At 42.3% G+C, this 15,839-nt stretch overlaps 1 protein-coding gene across 1 annotated transcript; it reads left to right on the forward strand.

Annotated features, from left to right (window-relative positions):
• The first annotated feature begins 134 nt into the window (after nucleotides 1–134).
• On the forward strand, nucleotides 135–13,665 carry LOC109872813 (carbonic anhydrase 7-like). Its single transcript, XM_020464166.2, has 7 exons — nucleotides 135–341; nucleotides 998–1,195; nucleotides 6,571–6,689; nucleotides 8,420–8,515; nucleotides 9,351–9,413; nucleotides 9,579–9,734; nucleotides 12,047–13,665. The coding sequence occupies exons 1-7, from the start codon at nucleotides 305–307 to the stop codon at nucleotides 12,167–12,169; spliced, it is 792 nt and encodes a 263-aa protein (XP_020319755.1). The 5' UTR covers nucleotides 135–304; the 3' UTR covers nucleotides 12,170–13,665.
• The last annotated feature ends 2,174 nt before the right edge of the window (nucleotides 13,666–15,839 follow it).

The raw sequence follows: 15,839 nt of genomic DNA on the forward strand, positions 1-15,839 counted from the left end.
GGCTGCTGTAATAGGTCTAATTATCATAAATGAGGGGTCTTTCTTTAGATGTTTTGAAGTACAATAAACAGAAATCAAGCAAGGTAATTGAAAAGGGGGCGTGGCAAGAAAGGATCATTACGATTGCCATTCGTCGCCACCTGATCATCCTTCCCAACCTCCACTCCCAGTCTTCATCAACACTGCTCACACACCAGCACTTCATTTTCGGCACGCCATTTATCCTATCATTTCGTACCGTCTGGGCTGTGAGTCGACAGTCAGTCAGAATATAAATAAGGTGAATCTAAGCGGAATCCTCGCAATGACAGGGCATCACTGGGGATACGGAGAGCAGGATGGTAAGTAACCTACCAACCTGGGAGAGCATCACTATGTAAGCTACTGTAGAACACACCGTATCGCGGCGTTGACCTTGTTTGGGGACGCTCATGCGCTGCGAGTGACGGGCATTCAGGAAGACTGCATTTGTCTCTGCAAGACTGAATGCATATTTGATTAAATATGTTTCTATTGGCAATAGTCTATAATCACATCCATGTTTTGAACTATATCTGCATCGGACCTTTTTATTAAGAATCGACAGGTGACTGATTGGCTAATTTAAAAAATATATGTATTTATTCTGGTTTGCTGCGTTCTGGGTGGGGATCTCGCATTGACATTCTCGGACAATAGTGCTAACGTTGAGAGAAACAGTAACTGTTAATACGAGATTAGCCCAATTATACTTAACCTGCATGCCACCTTATTTAGCCATCTATTCAACAAGCAGGTTTTAGCAAGTCTTTGAGTTCTAGGAGTCTATCAGTATTGTTAAGGTATTGAGGCCTATGATCAGTATGTTGATTGATCCAGCAACCTAAAATGTTATGTCCTGGTGTGAAATTGAGAATGTCATGTCTTTCTTCAGTTTTTATAAAATTGTGAATTAAAGGATCTTATCTCCTTTCTTTACATAATGTCATGTCCAGCTCTGACCATCTTTGTTTCTAAGGTCCAGATGCATGGCACAAAGACTACCCCATCGCCCAGGGCAATCGCCAGTCTCCCATAGACATAGTTCCCGAGGACACTGTATACGATGCCAGCCTGCCTCCCATATTCGTCTCCTACGACCACTGCAACTCAATCAACATCTGCAACAACGGCCACTCTGTGACCGTAGAGTTTGATGACACCGATGACAAAACAGGTAACAGCAACAGAGGATGAAGAGATCCTTTGTAGACCATATAATCATCCCTGAGTGGAAATCCTCTCTCACAGAGAAAATGCGGACATAAATACAAGCAATATTGAGATACAGTATTGTTTCAGATTCGATGATCGACCCTTCAACTTTGACTGAGTGTGAAAGTCACCCAGCCCAGGAGGTATTTATCACTGTATATCACACTGGTGGGTGGTTGTTTCTGGGCACCTTTATCACTCATGACTTTGACATTAGCCAACACAAACCACTGTATTGGTAAGGGGACATCATTATGTTACGGGTACTGTGTAGTAGTACGATCATGCTATAACCACCACCCTTGCATGCACATGTGACACGTGTTTAGTGGCTGCAGTCCTACCTATGCCAATCAATCCTACCTACATATGCAGATCAATTTAAAGTTCAGTGACACCAGATTCTCCACCTTCATCCATTCTGAGCAGTGAAGTAGATTGTGGAAGCCTAATGCCCTAAATGACAAAGCATTTACTTTTACTGCCAGGAAACCTCAAATGTTAAATATTATCCATTCAAAATATGTTTATGATTTGCATACTCCTTCACAACCACCATCAAAATGTGGTTGATGGATAGACCACCTACATTTGTATATCATTAAGGCCACTCCTACTGGACTGTATGATTCAGTGAGATGTGTTTTGGTGGATATAGTGAAGCCAGTATTTAACTGTAGGAGTGTCTGTCTGCCAGAGCAGACATCTGACCACATCAGGTAATCTTCATGGTTGTGTCACATCTGTTTTTAAACTGACAGTTGAAGTTAACAAAGTCATAGACAAATAAGAAATGGGGAGAGACACTTTGCTTCTGTGGCATGAAACGGTAATAGGAAACAACAGTCTGAATAGAATGACAACCAAATAAGTTGGGGCTTGTATTTTGAAAAGTGCTAACTGAACACCTACTGTACAACAAAAAGGTGTTCGATCTTAACAAAAAGGCGTTCTACCTCAGTGATTTCGTACCCCTGCACATCAACTTGGTACTCGTACCCTGTGTATATAGCCATCTTATTGTTACTTGTGTATTTTTTTCCTTATTATTGTTCTGTTTTTTTTTCTCTCTCTACAATGTTTGGAAAGGCCCGTAAGTAAGCATTTCACTGTTAGTCTACACCAGTTGTTTACGAAGCATGTGACAAATCCATTTAATTTGAAAAAAGGCCCTCCTCAAAAGGAAAATACAAGCCACAACTGATTTTGTTTTCTGGCTCAAAAAAGTGCGGCTGTTTGGCTAAGGTGCAGATCACTATGAAAAGCAAATTTACAGAAACAAAACGAAGAAGTTCCACTCTGCATGACATGGTCTTATGATGGATAGGCTTCCCTATACTTTCACCATCAGGAGCTGATTAGACGTTTCATCACCTAGGCATGCCCATTTTGTCCTGTTTCCCTTTTGTGGTTGTGTCCTCTCGCCTGTGTGTGTGTACCTTTTTTGTACATGTGTGTACATGCCTAGTGTATCATTAACTCAGGAAATGTATGAACATGCTCTAAAGCACACATTACCAAGGTGCCATTCTTATCCACCCAACCATTTAATGCGGATGAATTATTCGGCGCATGAAAAAAAAGTCCCGAACGGGCTGATGGAAACAGAAATGAAGGAACAATTTTATAAATGTCAACAAACAATTTGTCCGTTTGACATGGTGTGATCTTTGTTTGTAGGTCAAATGTATTATGCGAGAAATGGCGGAAATATCTTTGTGCAAATATTGATCTAGAAACCATCCTATCGAAGCAAACTTGGAGTCACGAAATGATATTATGTTGTGTGGTCCTCCCACTACAACTCAGGAAAGCATGCAGTTTATTAGGCTACTGATGAAATTTAAAAAATCAAAAATATAGGACAAAACACACCTCACGATGAGAGACACTACATAAAGAGAGACCTAAGACAACAACAGCATGGCAGCAACACATGACAACGCAACATGACAACAACATGATAGCAACACAACGTGGTACAAACATTATTGGGCACAGACAACAGCACAAAGGGCAAGAAGGTCATTTTGGTAAATAACAGAAAATATAGGCCAATCTATTGTTTCTTTTGGTAACTTTTACATGAATATTAAAAAAATGTATATATATCGGTCTCCATATTGTCCATGCATTTCAAGTAGATGGACCATAAGGTTCAAGAGAAAATAGCCTAAATAATGATAAAACAATCATTGTCATTATTTTTTATGAACTTATCCAATAATTTACTTATTTCATTTTTATAACTGCCACCAGTATGACAACAAATACACACTGACATAGCAAAATAAGTGTGTAAAAACAAATATATATATTTATAAATATCTCTCTCAGGAAAAAAGAAATGTCCCTTTTTCAGGACCCTGTCTTTCAAAGATAATTCGTAAAAATCCAAATGTACAAATCACAGATCTTCATTGTAAAGGGTTTAAACACTATTTCCCATGCTTGTTCAATGAACCATAAACAATTATTGAACATGCACCTTCGGAATGGTTTTTAAGACACGAACAGCTTACAGACGGAAGGCAATTAAGTTCACAGTTATGAAAACTTAGGACACTAAAGAGGCCTTTCTACTGACCTTTCTACTATAAAACACCAAAAGAAAGATGCCCAGGGTCCCTGCTCATCTGCGTGAATGTGCCATAGGCATGCTGCAAGGAGGCATGAGGACTGCAGATGTGGCCAGAGTAATAAATTGCATTGTCCGTATTGTGAGCCGCCTAAGACGGCGCTACAGGGAGACAGGACGGACGGCTGATCGTCCTCGCAGTGGCAGACCACGTGTAACAACACCTGCACAGGATCAGTATATCTGAACATCACACCTGCGGGACAGGTACAGGATGGCAACAACTGCCCGAGTTACACCAGGAACGCACAATCCCTCCATCAGTGACCAGACTGTCCGCAATAGGTTGAGAGAGGCTGAACTGAGGGCTTGTAGGCCTGTTGTAAGACAGGTCCTCACCAGACATCACCGGTAATAACGTCGCCTATGGGCACAAACCCACCGTCGAGTCGTGGTTTTGTCTCACCAGGGGTGATGGTCGGATTCACGTTTATCATTGAAGGAATGAGTGTTACACCAAGGCCTGTACTCTGGAGCGGGATTGATTTGGAGGTGGAGGGTCCGTCATGTTCTGGAGCAGTGTGTCACAGCATCATCGGACTGAGCTTGTTGTGCGTTACAGGGAAGACATCCTCCTCCCTCGTGGTACCCTTCCTGCAGGCTCATGCTGACATGACCCTCCAGCATGACAATGCCACCAGCCATATGGCTCGTTCTGTGTGTGATTTCCTGCAAGACAGGAATGTTAGTGTTCTCCCAGGGCCAGCGAAGAGCCCGGATGTCAGTCCTATTGAGCATGTCTGGGACCTGTTGGAACGGAGGGTGAGGGCTAGGGCCACTCCCCCCCCCCCCCCCCCCCCCCCCCAAATGTCGGGAACTTGCAGGTGCCTTGGTGGAAGAGTGGGGTAACATCTCACAGCAAGAACTGGCAAATCTGGTGCAGTCCATGAGGAGGAGATGCACTTCAGTACTTAATGCAGCTGGTGGCCACACCAGCTACTGGCTGTTACTTTTGATTTTGAGGAACTTGTTCAGTTTGTCTGTTGAATCTTATGTTCATACAAATATTTACACATGTTAAGTTTTCTGAAAATTAACACAGTTGACAGTGAGAGGACGTTTCTTTTTTTGCTGAGTTTATATATAACGGATATTTCATGCTGAAACCCTTGTATTAAACACCAATGGTATTTACTAAATTGAGAGATTATATTTTGGATAATGTTTAACAGCTGTCATTGTATGGTTTTTATTTGTAAATCTTATTTAATTATGTCATCTATTTTACATGTGATAAGGCCACACAGAGGGCCAGTGAATATTAGACACCTCAAAAAATCTGAAGTACCCAACCAAAAGGGCCACTAGATGTCTTGTGATAGATTACATAAAATCCTTGCAAGATACACACTGGTAGTTTGCTGGTTGCCTTTGCAACACTAAGCTTGATGCTCATTTCCAATAAATATTGGGGGTCTTATTCTGGTGACATGATGATTTGACGTTTGGCTGCCCTTTGACAAATAAAAATAATCTTGCTCTTATCCGTAATAATCTCATGTAGGGTTTATTTATTTATTTATCCGTTATTTTACCAGGTAAGTTGACTGAGAACACGTTCTCATTTGCAGCAACGACCTGGGGAATAGTTACAAGGGAGAGGAGGGGGATGAATGAGCCAATTGTAAACTGGGGATTATTAGGTGACTGTGATGGTTTTTGAGGGCCAGGGTAGCACTGTGTCTGTGAGCTGTTGGCTAGAGCACACATTCCCAGACCAGAGTGGGCACATTTTGCTGTATAACGCAACAACTTTTGTGACAAAACCATCAGGAGAATGGAAAATGCAATGGAAACCCATTTAACTTGTAGTTTTTTATTTGGTACATGGGGAATTTAACTTCAAAAGTAATTTTTATGTGCACTACGTCATCACAAACACTAAGTCTGTTTGGTGGGAAAATGATTTTAGAATATTAGCATAAAAATCTGTGGCCAATTAGATGGAAGGAAACCTAGCTTGTGACATGCTCTCTGGCATTCTCTTTATCTGCCATCATAACGATATCCTTTTGTGTTTATATGGGTAGACTTTGTGTGTGCTTGGCTCCAGTGGTATCAGACAGAATTTGTCACCTACTGCCCTGGCCTCCCTGGAGCTCTTCAGTAAAGTGAAAGTAAAAATTACTTTATTCCATCTACATCACCTCAGTAAGGTGAATTTAACTGTCCTGTTCTTGCCTAGATTTACTATCTCTCTAAGAACAAATGTTTCAAATGACAAGTTACCAAATGGTCTCTCCTAGGGACCTTATCCCCAGCACCACTCCAGTTAGTGATGGGACAAATCCTAGGCATATAAGGACGCAGGCTCAAAGTACTCTCATATGTCTTATGTCAGGTAAAGTAAGACCTTCATGAGGACATAGTTGTTTTAATACAGTACCTGTTTAGCCAAATCCTCTCGAGTACTGTAGGTAGATAGTTATTAGGAAGAGTAGTATACCGTGTGGTTGTGGGGCAAGGCGCCGTATGTGTCTGTCAGAGTGTCTGCTGTCTGTCAGCTTTAGTGAGAGTGATTTAATGAGCAGTGGCAGGTGTTGCCATGTTGAGGTGCTCTTCCAGGCCTGGTGTGTGGTGGTTCTTGCCTGCCTGTCTAGTGTGTTGTGCTCTGCAGTGGTACCATGCTAGACACGAGGCATAGGAGCATAGAGGCGTGGCAGTGGCTGACTGATGTCTCTTGTCCTCTGCCCTGACAGTAATCAGGGCAGGCCCCCTTGACAACGCCTACCGGCTGAAACAGTTCCACTTCCACTGGGGCGGGAAGGGCAGCCATGGCTCAGAGCACACCGTCGGAGGGAAGACCTACGCTTCAGAGGTGAGTGTTTCCCCCTAATCACACAGACGGAGCCTAGGTAACCCAATTTTCCCAAAAATACAGTGCATTCGGAAAGTATTCAGACCCCTTGACTTTTTCCACATTTTGTTACATTGCAGCCTTATTCTAAAATAGATTTTTCTTTTAATAATCCTCAATCTACACACATTACTTTTTGCTATGTCATTATTAAGAAATTAACAGTTTTGCAAATTTTATTTAAAAAAATGTAAATATCAAATTTACATAAGTATTCAGACCCTTTACTCAGTACTTTGAAGCACCTTTGGCAGCGATTACAGCCTTGAGTCTTCTTGGGTATGACACTACAAGCGTAGCACACCAGTATTTGGAGAGTTTCTCCCATTCTTCTCTGCAGATCCTGTCAAGCTCTGTCAGGTTTTCAGGTCTCTCGAGGTGTTCGATCGGGTTCAAGTCCGGGCTCTGGCTGGGCCACTCGAGGACATTCACTTGTCCTGAAGCCACTCCTGCATTATCTTGGTTGTGTGCTTAGGGCTGTTGTCCTGTTGACAGGTGAACCTTCACCCCAGTCTGAGGTCCTGAGCACTCTGGAGCAGGATTTCATCATGGATCTCTCTGTACTTTGCCCCGTTCATCTTTCCCTCGATCCTGACTAGTCTCCCAGTTCCTGCCGCTGAAGAACATCCCCACAGCATGATGCTGCCACCACCATGCTTCACCGTAGGGATTGGTGCCAGGTTTCCTCCAGACATGACGCTTTGTATTTAGGTCAAAGAGTTGTTTCTCATGGTCAGAGTCCTTTAGGTGCCTTTTTGGCAAACTCCAAGCGGGCTGTCATGTGCCTTTTTACTTAGGAGTGGCTGCCATCTGGCCACTCTACCATAAAGGCCTGATTGATGGAGTGCTGCAGAGATGGTTGTACTTCTGGAAGGTTCTCCCATCTCCACAGAGAAACTCTGAACCATCGAGTTCTTGGTCACCTCCCTGACCAAGGCACTTCTTCCCTGATTGGTCAGTTTGGCCGTGTGACCTGCTCTAGGAAGACTCTTGGTGGTTCCAAACTTCTTCCATTTAAGAATGATGAAGGCCACTGTGTTCTTGGGGACCTTCAATGCTGCATAAATGTTTTGGTACCCTTCCCCAGATCTGTACCTCAACACAATCCTGTTTTAGAGCTCTAAGGACAATTCCTTTGACCTCATGGCTTGGTTTTTGCTCTGACATGCACTGTGAACTGTGGGACCTTATAGACAGGTATGCCTTTTAAAATCATGTCCAATCAATTGAATTTACCACAGGTGGACTCTAATCAAGTTGTAGAAACATCTCAAGGATGATCAATGGAAATAGGATGCTCAATTTCGAGTCTCCTAGCAAAGGGTCTGAATACTTATATAAGTAAGGTATTTCTGTTTTTAGATTTTTAATACATTTGCAAAAATGTGCTTTGTCATTATAGGGTATTGTGTGTAGATTGAGGATTTAGAAAACATTTTTTTTTGAGTAATGCTGTAATATAACAAAATGTGGATTAAGTCAAGGGGTCTGAATCCTTTCTGAATGTGTTGTACATCTGCATCTATATTTGCCAAGAAGTAGTTTTCCTTTCTGTGATTCGGTTCACCTCTATACTAGGTAACTGGTTTTTTTAGTACCTGAGACAAAGAAGCAGTGTTTCCTTGAATTTGGGTGCTTGTCTCAGGCTTGTCCCTAACCCTGCTGGCCCTCCTCCCTGTTTCCTCATGCAGCTTCATCTGGTGCACTGGAACGCAGACAAGTACAAGACATTTGGGGAGGCAGCGGCAGCCCCCGATGGCCTGGCTGTCCTTGGCATCTTTTTAGAGGTGAGAGGATCTCCCCCGGCACCAGCCAGCAGCTGTTCATCTGTCAGCCAGTACATTGCTTTGGAATTGAATCTCTTTCTGCTTCACCAGGGCTGTTTAACAGGGATTAGACTGAAGACCAGCAATCACTGAACGAACAATGTAAAAACATGTTATGATATTATGTCTGAACAGAGAGGACCAAACATTTCACACGTGTTTGTGTTGCAAATTGTTCTATCATACCAGGACCATGTGGGAAATATGTGGCGCGCACTTTTATCGAAAATATATTTAAATAATAAGTATATCATTTGTGTTTATGAAATATAGCTTATTGATAACACATTGATGTCGACACTGAAAACATTAGGAACACCTGCTCTTTCCATGAGACTGACCAGGTGAATCCAGGTGAAAGCTATGACCCCTTATTGATGTCACCTGTTAAATCCACCTCAATCAGTGTAGATGAAGGAGAGGAGACAGGTTAAAGATTTTAAAGCCTTGATACAATTGAGATATGGATTGTGTGTGTGTGCGATTGACTGTGGAAGGGCAAGACAATATTTAAGTGCCTTTGAATGGGGTATGGCAGTGGAGGCAAAAGGGGGTGCAACTCAATATTAGGAAGGTGTTCCTAATGTTTTGTGCACTCCGAGTATGCATACAGTACATGATGGTCAAAAAAACATATCAATATATGATTGTGGCAATGTGTGTGTATAATCTACTGTGTATATATTTAGAATGTTAATGGGAAGCATTGTATTTTCTCATATGACAATATGTTTGGGCTACTGTTAGGAGGTTGAGATAAAACACATTCCCTTTTTTTATTTTATTTTATTTACAGATCGGAGATGAACACAGAGGTTTACACAAGATAACAGATGCTTTATACATGGTGAAGTTTAAGGTAAGTCATAATGCAAAAGAATGAATCACCTGATGAGTGACTCGAATGATTCAACAGGGCATTTGAAAGATATGTTTGATAATGTTGATACTCTGATCAAAGACTCATCTTAAGTGTGGCATAATCCATATTTGTCATGCTATTCTTTGTTCTATTTGCACCCAGGGAAGCGTTGCAGATTTCAAAGGTTTCAATCCAAAGTGCCTCCTACCTAACAGCCTCCACTTCTGGACCTACCCGGGTTCCCTGACCACGCCCCCTCTTCACGAGAGTGTCACCTGGGTCATTCTGAAGGAGCCAATCATAGTCTCAGAGAAACAGGTGGGAGCCCTCACCATCTGGGTAGGGGTGAATCAGTGCTACCTGGGCCTAACCAATATGGAGATATCTCTGCTTATGGAAATGTGGGGTCTTTGCCTAGGGAAACCACAGTGAACCACTGCGTTTGTCATGATGTAAATGATGAACCATTTGAATGACAGGCGTCTGCCCTGATGGTGGGTGTTCCCCTTCATCTGCCCTTCATCTGCCCTTCCTCCATCAACACCAGAGAAAAGTTCAAGAAAGAAAAATGCACTGAGATTTTTACTGATTTATAAGTGTGGGAGTGTCTGTTGAATTTATTCTTCTGATCCACTGAAATTGATAAGTTAAGGTATGTCAAGGTTCACTTTGATGGCACACTTGCAACACTATGGCTGTGTTTAAACAGGCAGCCCATAAGTGATATTTTTCCCACTAATTGGTCTTTCGACCAGTCACATATTTTCAGATCAGCTCTAGAAAAGATTTGGTGTGAAAAGATCTGATAGCGCAAAAGACCAATTTGTGAATAAATATCAGATTTGGCCTGCCTGTGTAAACGTAGCCATAGTGTTGCAAGTGAGCAATCAAAGTGAACCTTGGCATACTTTTACTTATCAGTTTCTGTTTGACAATAGACCAATTCATTTCTCTTCTCTTTTCATGGTGAATGGTTAATGATTTGAAGCATCAGTATAGTTGCTTATCGATGTGAAGTCTTTATGACCATTAGTGAGTGAGCTGGGTTTGTCCTTGAACTGTCTATGATGTTACCATGGCTTCTCCAGACGGAGGGCTTTGATTGGTGGATGCGAGGGGAGTAGGCAAAGGTGTGTGTGTGGGGGGGGGGGGGGGGGGGGGGGGACTCAGTCGGGCTGCAGCAATGGCCAGCTGAAATCCAAGTGGGAACCCTAGATGTGAAAGACCTCTTTGTGGATCCAGGTGTCACAGCTTAAGCTCCATTCAAACAGTGGGCATTACCCCCGGCCTCTCGACAGTCACGCACACATCGATATCCTTTACTATGTAGCTGTGCAGTGCATGTTCTCTGAATTACTGTAGGCTAGATTATCCCTTGCATGTGCTTATATAGCTTGAAAAAAGAGGTGAGTCTGTCTACTCTAATGGTGGAATTGGCTATTAGACCCATTTCATTCATTTAAAATATTTACCTTACGCTTAGTAGTTCTAATGAATTCAAACCACAGTCTTCTATAGCTAAATGGTTAATTGAAGACCCATTTATTAACTCTGAGAGATTATCTCGTCTTTTCTTGTTTGTTTTTTTAGCATCAAGAAAGCAGGCTACCAGCTTTAGGGATCTTGTGTTATGGATGTGGAGAAGTGGACTGTTTGAGGTCGAGGTGCATGCCCAGCTCTGCTCCATTATACCCAACTGTCATACTTGAGTAAAAGTAAAGATACCTTTTAATAGAAAATGATTCAAGTAAAAGTCAGTCACCCAGTAAAATACGACTTCAGTAAAAGTATTTGGTTTAAAATATACTTGCGTATCGAAAGTAAAAGTATAAATACAAAAAAAATCCTTATATTAAGCAGACCAGGTGGTACCATTTTCTTGTTTTTAAAATTTACGGAAACACTCCACACTCCAACATTCAGACATAATTTACAAACGAAGCATGGGTGGCAGTATGGATGACCAGGGATGTTCTGTTGATAAGTGTGTGAATTTTACTATTTTCCTGTCCTGCTAAGCATCGGGTACTTTTGGGTGTCAAGGAAAATGTATTGAGTAAAAAATACATGATTTCCTTTATGAATGTAGTGAAGTAAAAGTTGTCAAAAATATAAATAGTAAAGTACATATACCCCCCAAAACTATTTTAGTAGTACTTTAAAGTATTTCTACATTGGTACTTTACACCACTGCCATTATAACAGGCTGTTTACCAGGGAGGTGACTGCATGCCTTCCAGGACCCCTCCTGAGCTGGCCCTGTTTTGTGTTCTCAGCCTTTTTGCGATGGCACTGGGAAACGTAATTAATGTCACCTTTGGCCCATCGGCATGCTGTCTGCATACTTCTGTTCCTGGCCTGGCTGACTGTGCTGGGCCTGGGAGCCTGCTCCCTCCCTGCTCCTTCGCTGCCCTTCGTGTAGGACTCCAGGGCACAATCCTTTGATCCCTGGGAGCTGATTAACGTCATGGATGGAAACGTTTTGGCCTTTTTTAATTGTGAAATTCTTTGGAGATACTCAGCAGGGAAAAGTCTTTCTTACTTAAGAGGCTATTGTGTTTTTCCTCCCTCAGACACGGCAGCCAGGGACTGTAAGGTGTTTCTGTCTGTTTCCAAACATCTCTCCACAGATGGGAAAGTTCAGGATGCTGCTCTTCAACGGAGAGGAGGAAGAGGGCAGGAAACGCATGGAGAACAACTTCCGACCCCCTCAACCCCTGAAAGGCCGGAAGGTGCTAGCATCCTTTGACTAACTTGACTGCAAATATCCTCCTGGTGGCATAGCCTAACATGGTCTATTATATGTCAGAGTGAATGTCTGAATAGACTTTCTTCTCAAGCTTGAATAGTTTTACTACTGACGAAGAATATAGAACAAGGGGTATGAAGCATCACATCTCCCTCTACAGGTCAATTACTTTCAACCGCACTTTAATTGAATGTCAAATGCAGATATCGACGTTTGAAACAGTCATAATGACTACTATGTGCCCTCTGCACAGTTCTCTATTTTTAAAGATTAGTAGTGATCTGTAACATTTTTCTGAAGTGAAAGATATTGCTCACATAGCCATCAAGACATTGCCTTGACAGAAAACAGTGTAATGTATGTAACTCTGTAGGGATTTATTTTTATTTTATTTTTATCTGATTGTACCTTTTTCAAACAAAAGTCATCGTGGCCTCATGGGTGTAGTAAAAAGCATTTAAGTCAATGAACAGTCCCCCTCCACCCCAAACGCACGCGCACAAACGTACACACACCATTTTCTGTCCACCCAGTGGATTGCTGTTGTTTAGGCTGCTATTGTTTCTATGCAAGGTGCTATATCTTCTTCCCAAGGGTTTAGCCACACTTTATCTAACAATGGAAGATGTTGCCAGTGCTCTGTAACATGTTGTCTGAATCCTGACGGCCTCTTGGTGGTAATCTATGTTGATTCATATTTAGATGGGCTGGATCCACATCGTCCTACAGTAGTTGCCATAGATCCTTTAACCCAACACTCACAACTGGCGGTGGAATTGGATTTAAATTGCTCAACTGTAAATTAAGGGTTTACTCTGTACTTTCCCTGTGCCCTGACAGCCCAGTGATTGATGGAATGGCACTAGGGCACTCTCTCAGCTGTACATCAGCTTTAAAGATGCCAAGCATGCGCTGAATAGAGTATTGAGTTCATGTTGGGTCAAAACAGTTCCACTTTCGAGAAATGAAGGAGAGGGTGTACACACAGTACGTTCTGTATGGAAATGAGACACTTCTGTAATGGGTTTATGTCCATGTCTTTGTGTGCTGCTCATTTCTCCTGTGCCAAAGAACAGCCTCCTCCCTACAGTCGGTTCCTACACTACTGTATGGTACGTTGTTGCAGGCAGGGTGACGCTCCAGTTCTTTTACGATAATGGAAGGTCTCAGTAAGTGAAGGTCATAATGATTAATAGATCCCCACTGTAGCGACAGTTGTAAGAGCCATTGCTCCTCGGGTACACTATGTAATTCCTAATGAAAGTCTGCCAGGCCTCTGTGTGTTTGAGTAGTTTTACATAATGCTGTTCCATAGATAGAGGTGGGCATTTACCCATATGGACAAACTGGTAGGGGGACACTCCTCTGCTTAGTCCCACCTATGGGAATTAAGGCTTGGAACTGGCACTTGAGCTATCTGTTTCAAACAATTGATATTATACAATATCAGGAACATTACTTATTAAATATTTATCATGTGAATCATTTTGCATGAACTGGTGACAATTTAATTGACTTGTTTTTTTTGTCAATTGTAAGTTCTTCAATAATATTAGATTGATTCAGTACGGTTGTTTCAGAAACAAAAGAGGAGATTAAAGGAAATCTATCAAACGTTTTGTTGCCGTTAACAGGCTTGTGTGGAGTATACAGATGACCTTTTTAAAAGTATGTTTATGACTAGGTCAAGTGTGGTTCCCAGAATTAGTTCTCACAATGGTGACTGCTGCAGTCTCTAAACATGAGTCACTGCTGCCACTGTGTAGTCTAACAGAGAGCTGAGAAGTAAGCGTTTGGAAACAGTTCCTAATGAGCCCCATGCAAGTACAAAATGCATTACAGTGGATTACTTTTAAACCCGACATGTATAGTTTTTGCTGTCCATTCCTGACTCATCTGAAACATTTCAATCAGTCCACTGATATCAGTAAACACAACAGTTTACATGGTCACTGATTTTCTTGACAGCTATTGATGTGTGAGGAATTTCAGTATGCATTGAACCTTGATCCTGGTACAAATGTACACTACCCTTCAAAAGTTTGGGGTCACTTAGAAATGTCCTCGTTTTTGAAAGAAAAGCATTTTTTTTTTTTTGTCCATTTTTAAAATAACATCAAATTGATCAGAAATACAGTGTAGACATTCTTAATGTTGTAAATTATTATTGTAGCTGAACACGGCTGATAAAAAAAAATATATATATATATATTTTTATTTTATTTTATTTAAATTCTATATCTACATAGATGTACAGAGGCCCATTATCAGAAATCATTACCCATGTGGACAAACTGGTATGGGGACACTCCTCTGCTTAGTCCCACCTATGGGAATTGCTGATAATGGGCCTCTGTACGCCTATGTAGATATTCCATAAATCAGCTGTGTCCTGCTACAAAGTAATTTACAACATTAACAATGTCTACACTGTATTTCTGATCAATTTGATGTTATTTTAATGGCCAAATATTGGTTTTCTTTCAATAACAAGGACATTTCTACGTGACCCCAAACTTTTGAACTGTGGTGAGGGGGTGTGTGTGTGTGTGTGTGTGCGCGCGCGCGAACGAACGTGTTCAAAGAAAAAGCTTCTCAAGACTCTCAACGTTTAAACTCTGTCTCACTAATCAGAAGCCGTGAGGATATGTAAATGTAATCAGTGCGCCCCTCAGCCCAGGGGTGAGAGAACAAAGGTCAGTGATTGACGTGCTTGTTCACTGATATGAGGAGCACAGCACACAGTTGTGATTTCTTGCGTAGCCCCAGGGTGGTAGAGACATCTGGCAAAGAGCTTACTCCTGATTGATTGCGCTGTATGAGGGATATTCAAAACACTCAGGCCCTCCATTTAGTAATCACCCCAAGGCTCATTTAATCTCTCCCAGACACCTGCTAATGAATGTACTGAGAGGGCTCTTACTGTTTGCCTTGAGCCAGGCTGTCACTCTGCCACCTTCATTTCCATACCCAGTGTTGCACAACAACCATGGACCAATGCTTCAGCTGCACCAGACTCAAGGCAGGACAGGGAATTTAACACACCATAACCACACCACCTTACTGCAGACAGAAACGGGCTATCTTAGGCCTCCCAATTGGCGCAGCGGTCTACGGTACTGCAGTGCTAGAGGTGTCACTACAGACCCGGGTTCGATCCTGGGCTATATCACAACCGGCCGTGATCGGGTGTCCCATAGAGCGGCGCACAATTGGCCCAGCGTCGTCCGGGTTAGGGGAGGGTTTGGCTGGGGGGGCTTTACTTTACTTTACTTTACTTTACTTACTTTACTCATCGCGCTTTGGCGTCTCAGGTGGGGGCCGGGTGCATGCAGGCTGACCTCGGTCGTCAGGTGAACAGTGTTTCTCTGACACATTGGTGCTTGTGGCTTCCGAGTTAAGCGGGAGGTTGTTAAGTAGCACGGTTTGGCGGGTCATGTTTTGTAGAACGCATGACTCGACCTTCGCCTCCCGAGCCCGTTGGGGAGTTGCAGCGATGAGACAAGATCGAAAAATGTATCTGCAGTGGTCTGTGTGGGCTGCAGGGGTGCATTGATAATGATCATGGTGAAAGGTGCCTCTTGCACGTATCTATCCTGTTACAATTTTATGACCCTGGGGACGTCTCTTAACTCTCGACTCCCAACTTCCATCCAGTTACCAGTAGAAGCTGT

Source organism: Oncorhynchus kisutch, linkage group LG3 (assembly GCF_002021735.2).
Source record: "Oncorhynchus kisutch isolate 150728-3 linkage group LG3, Okis_V2, whole genome shotgun sequence".
Classification (NCBI taxonomy): domain Eukaryota; kingdom Metazoa; phylum Chordata; class Actinopteri; order Salmoniformes; family Salmonidae; genus Oncorhynchus; species Oncorhynchus kisutch.

Bases quoted from the DNA above. Each gene is read 5' to 3' on its own strand.
- LOC109872813 (XM_020464166.2), top strand. From the start codon at position 305: ATGACAGGGCATCACTGGGGATACGGAGAGCAGGATG. The intron at 6,690-8,419 runs GTGAGTGTTTCC...TTCCTCATGCAG, and splicing joins GGAAGACCTACGCTTCAGAG to CTTCATCTGGTGCACTGGAA. The intron at 8,516-9,350 runs GTGAGAGGATCT...TTTTATTTACAG, and splicing joins TCCTTGGCATCTTTTTAGAG to ATCGGAGATGAACACAGAGG.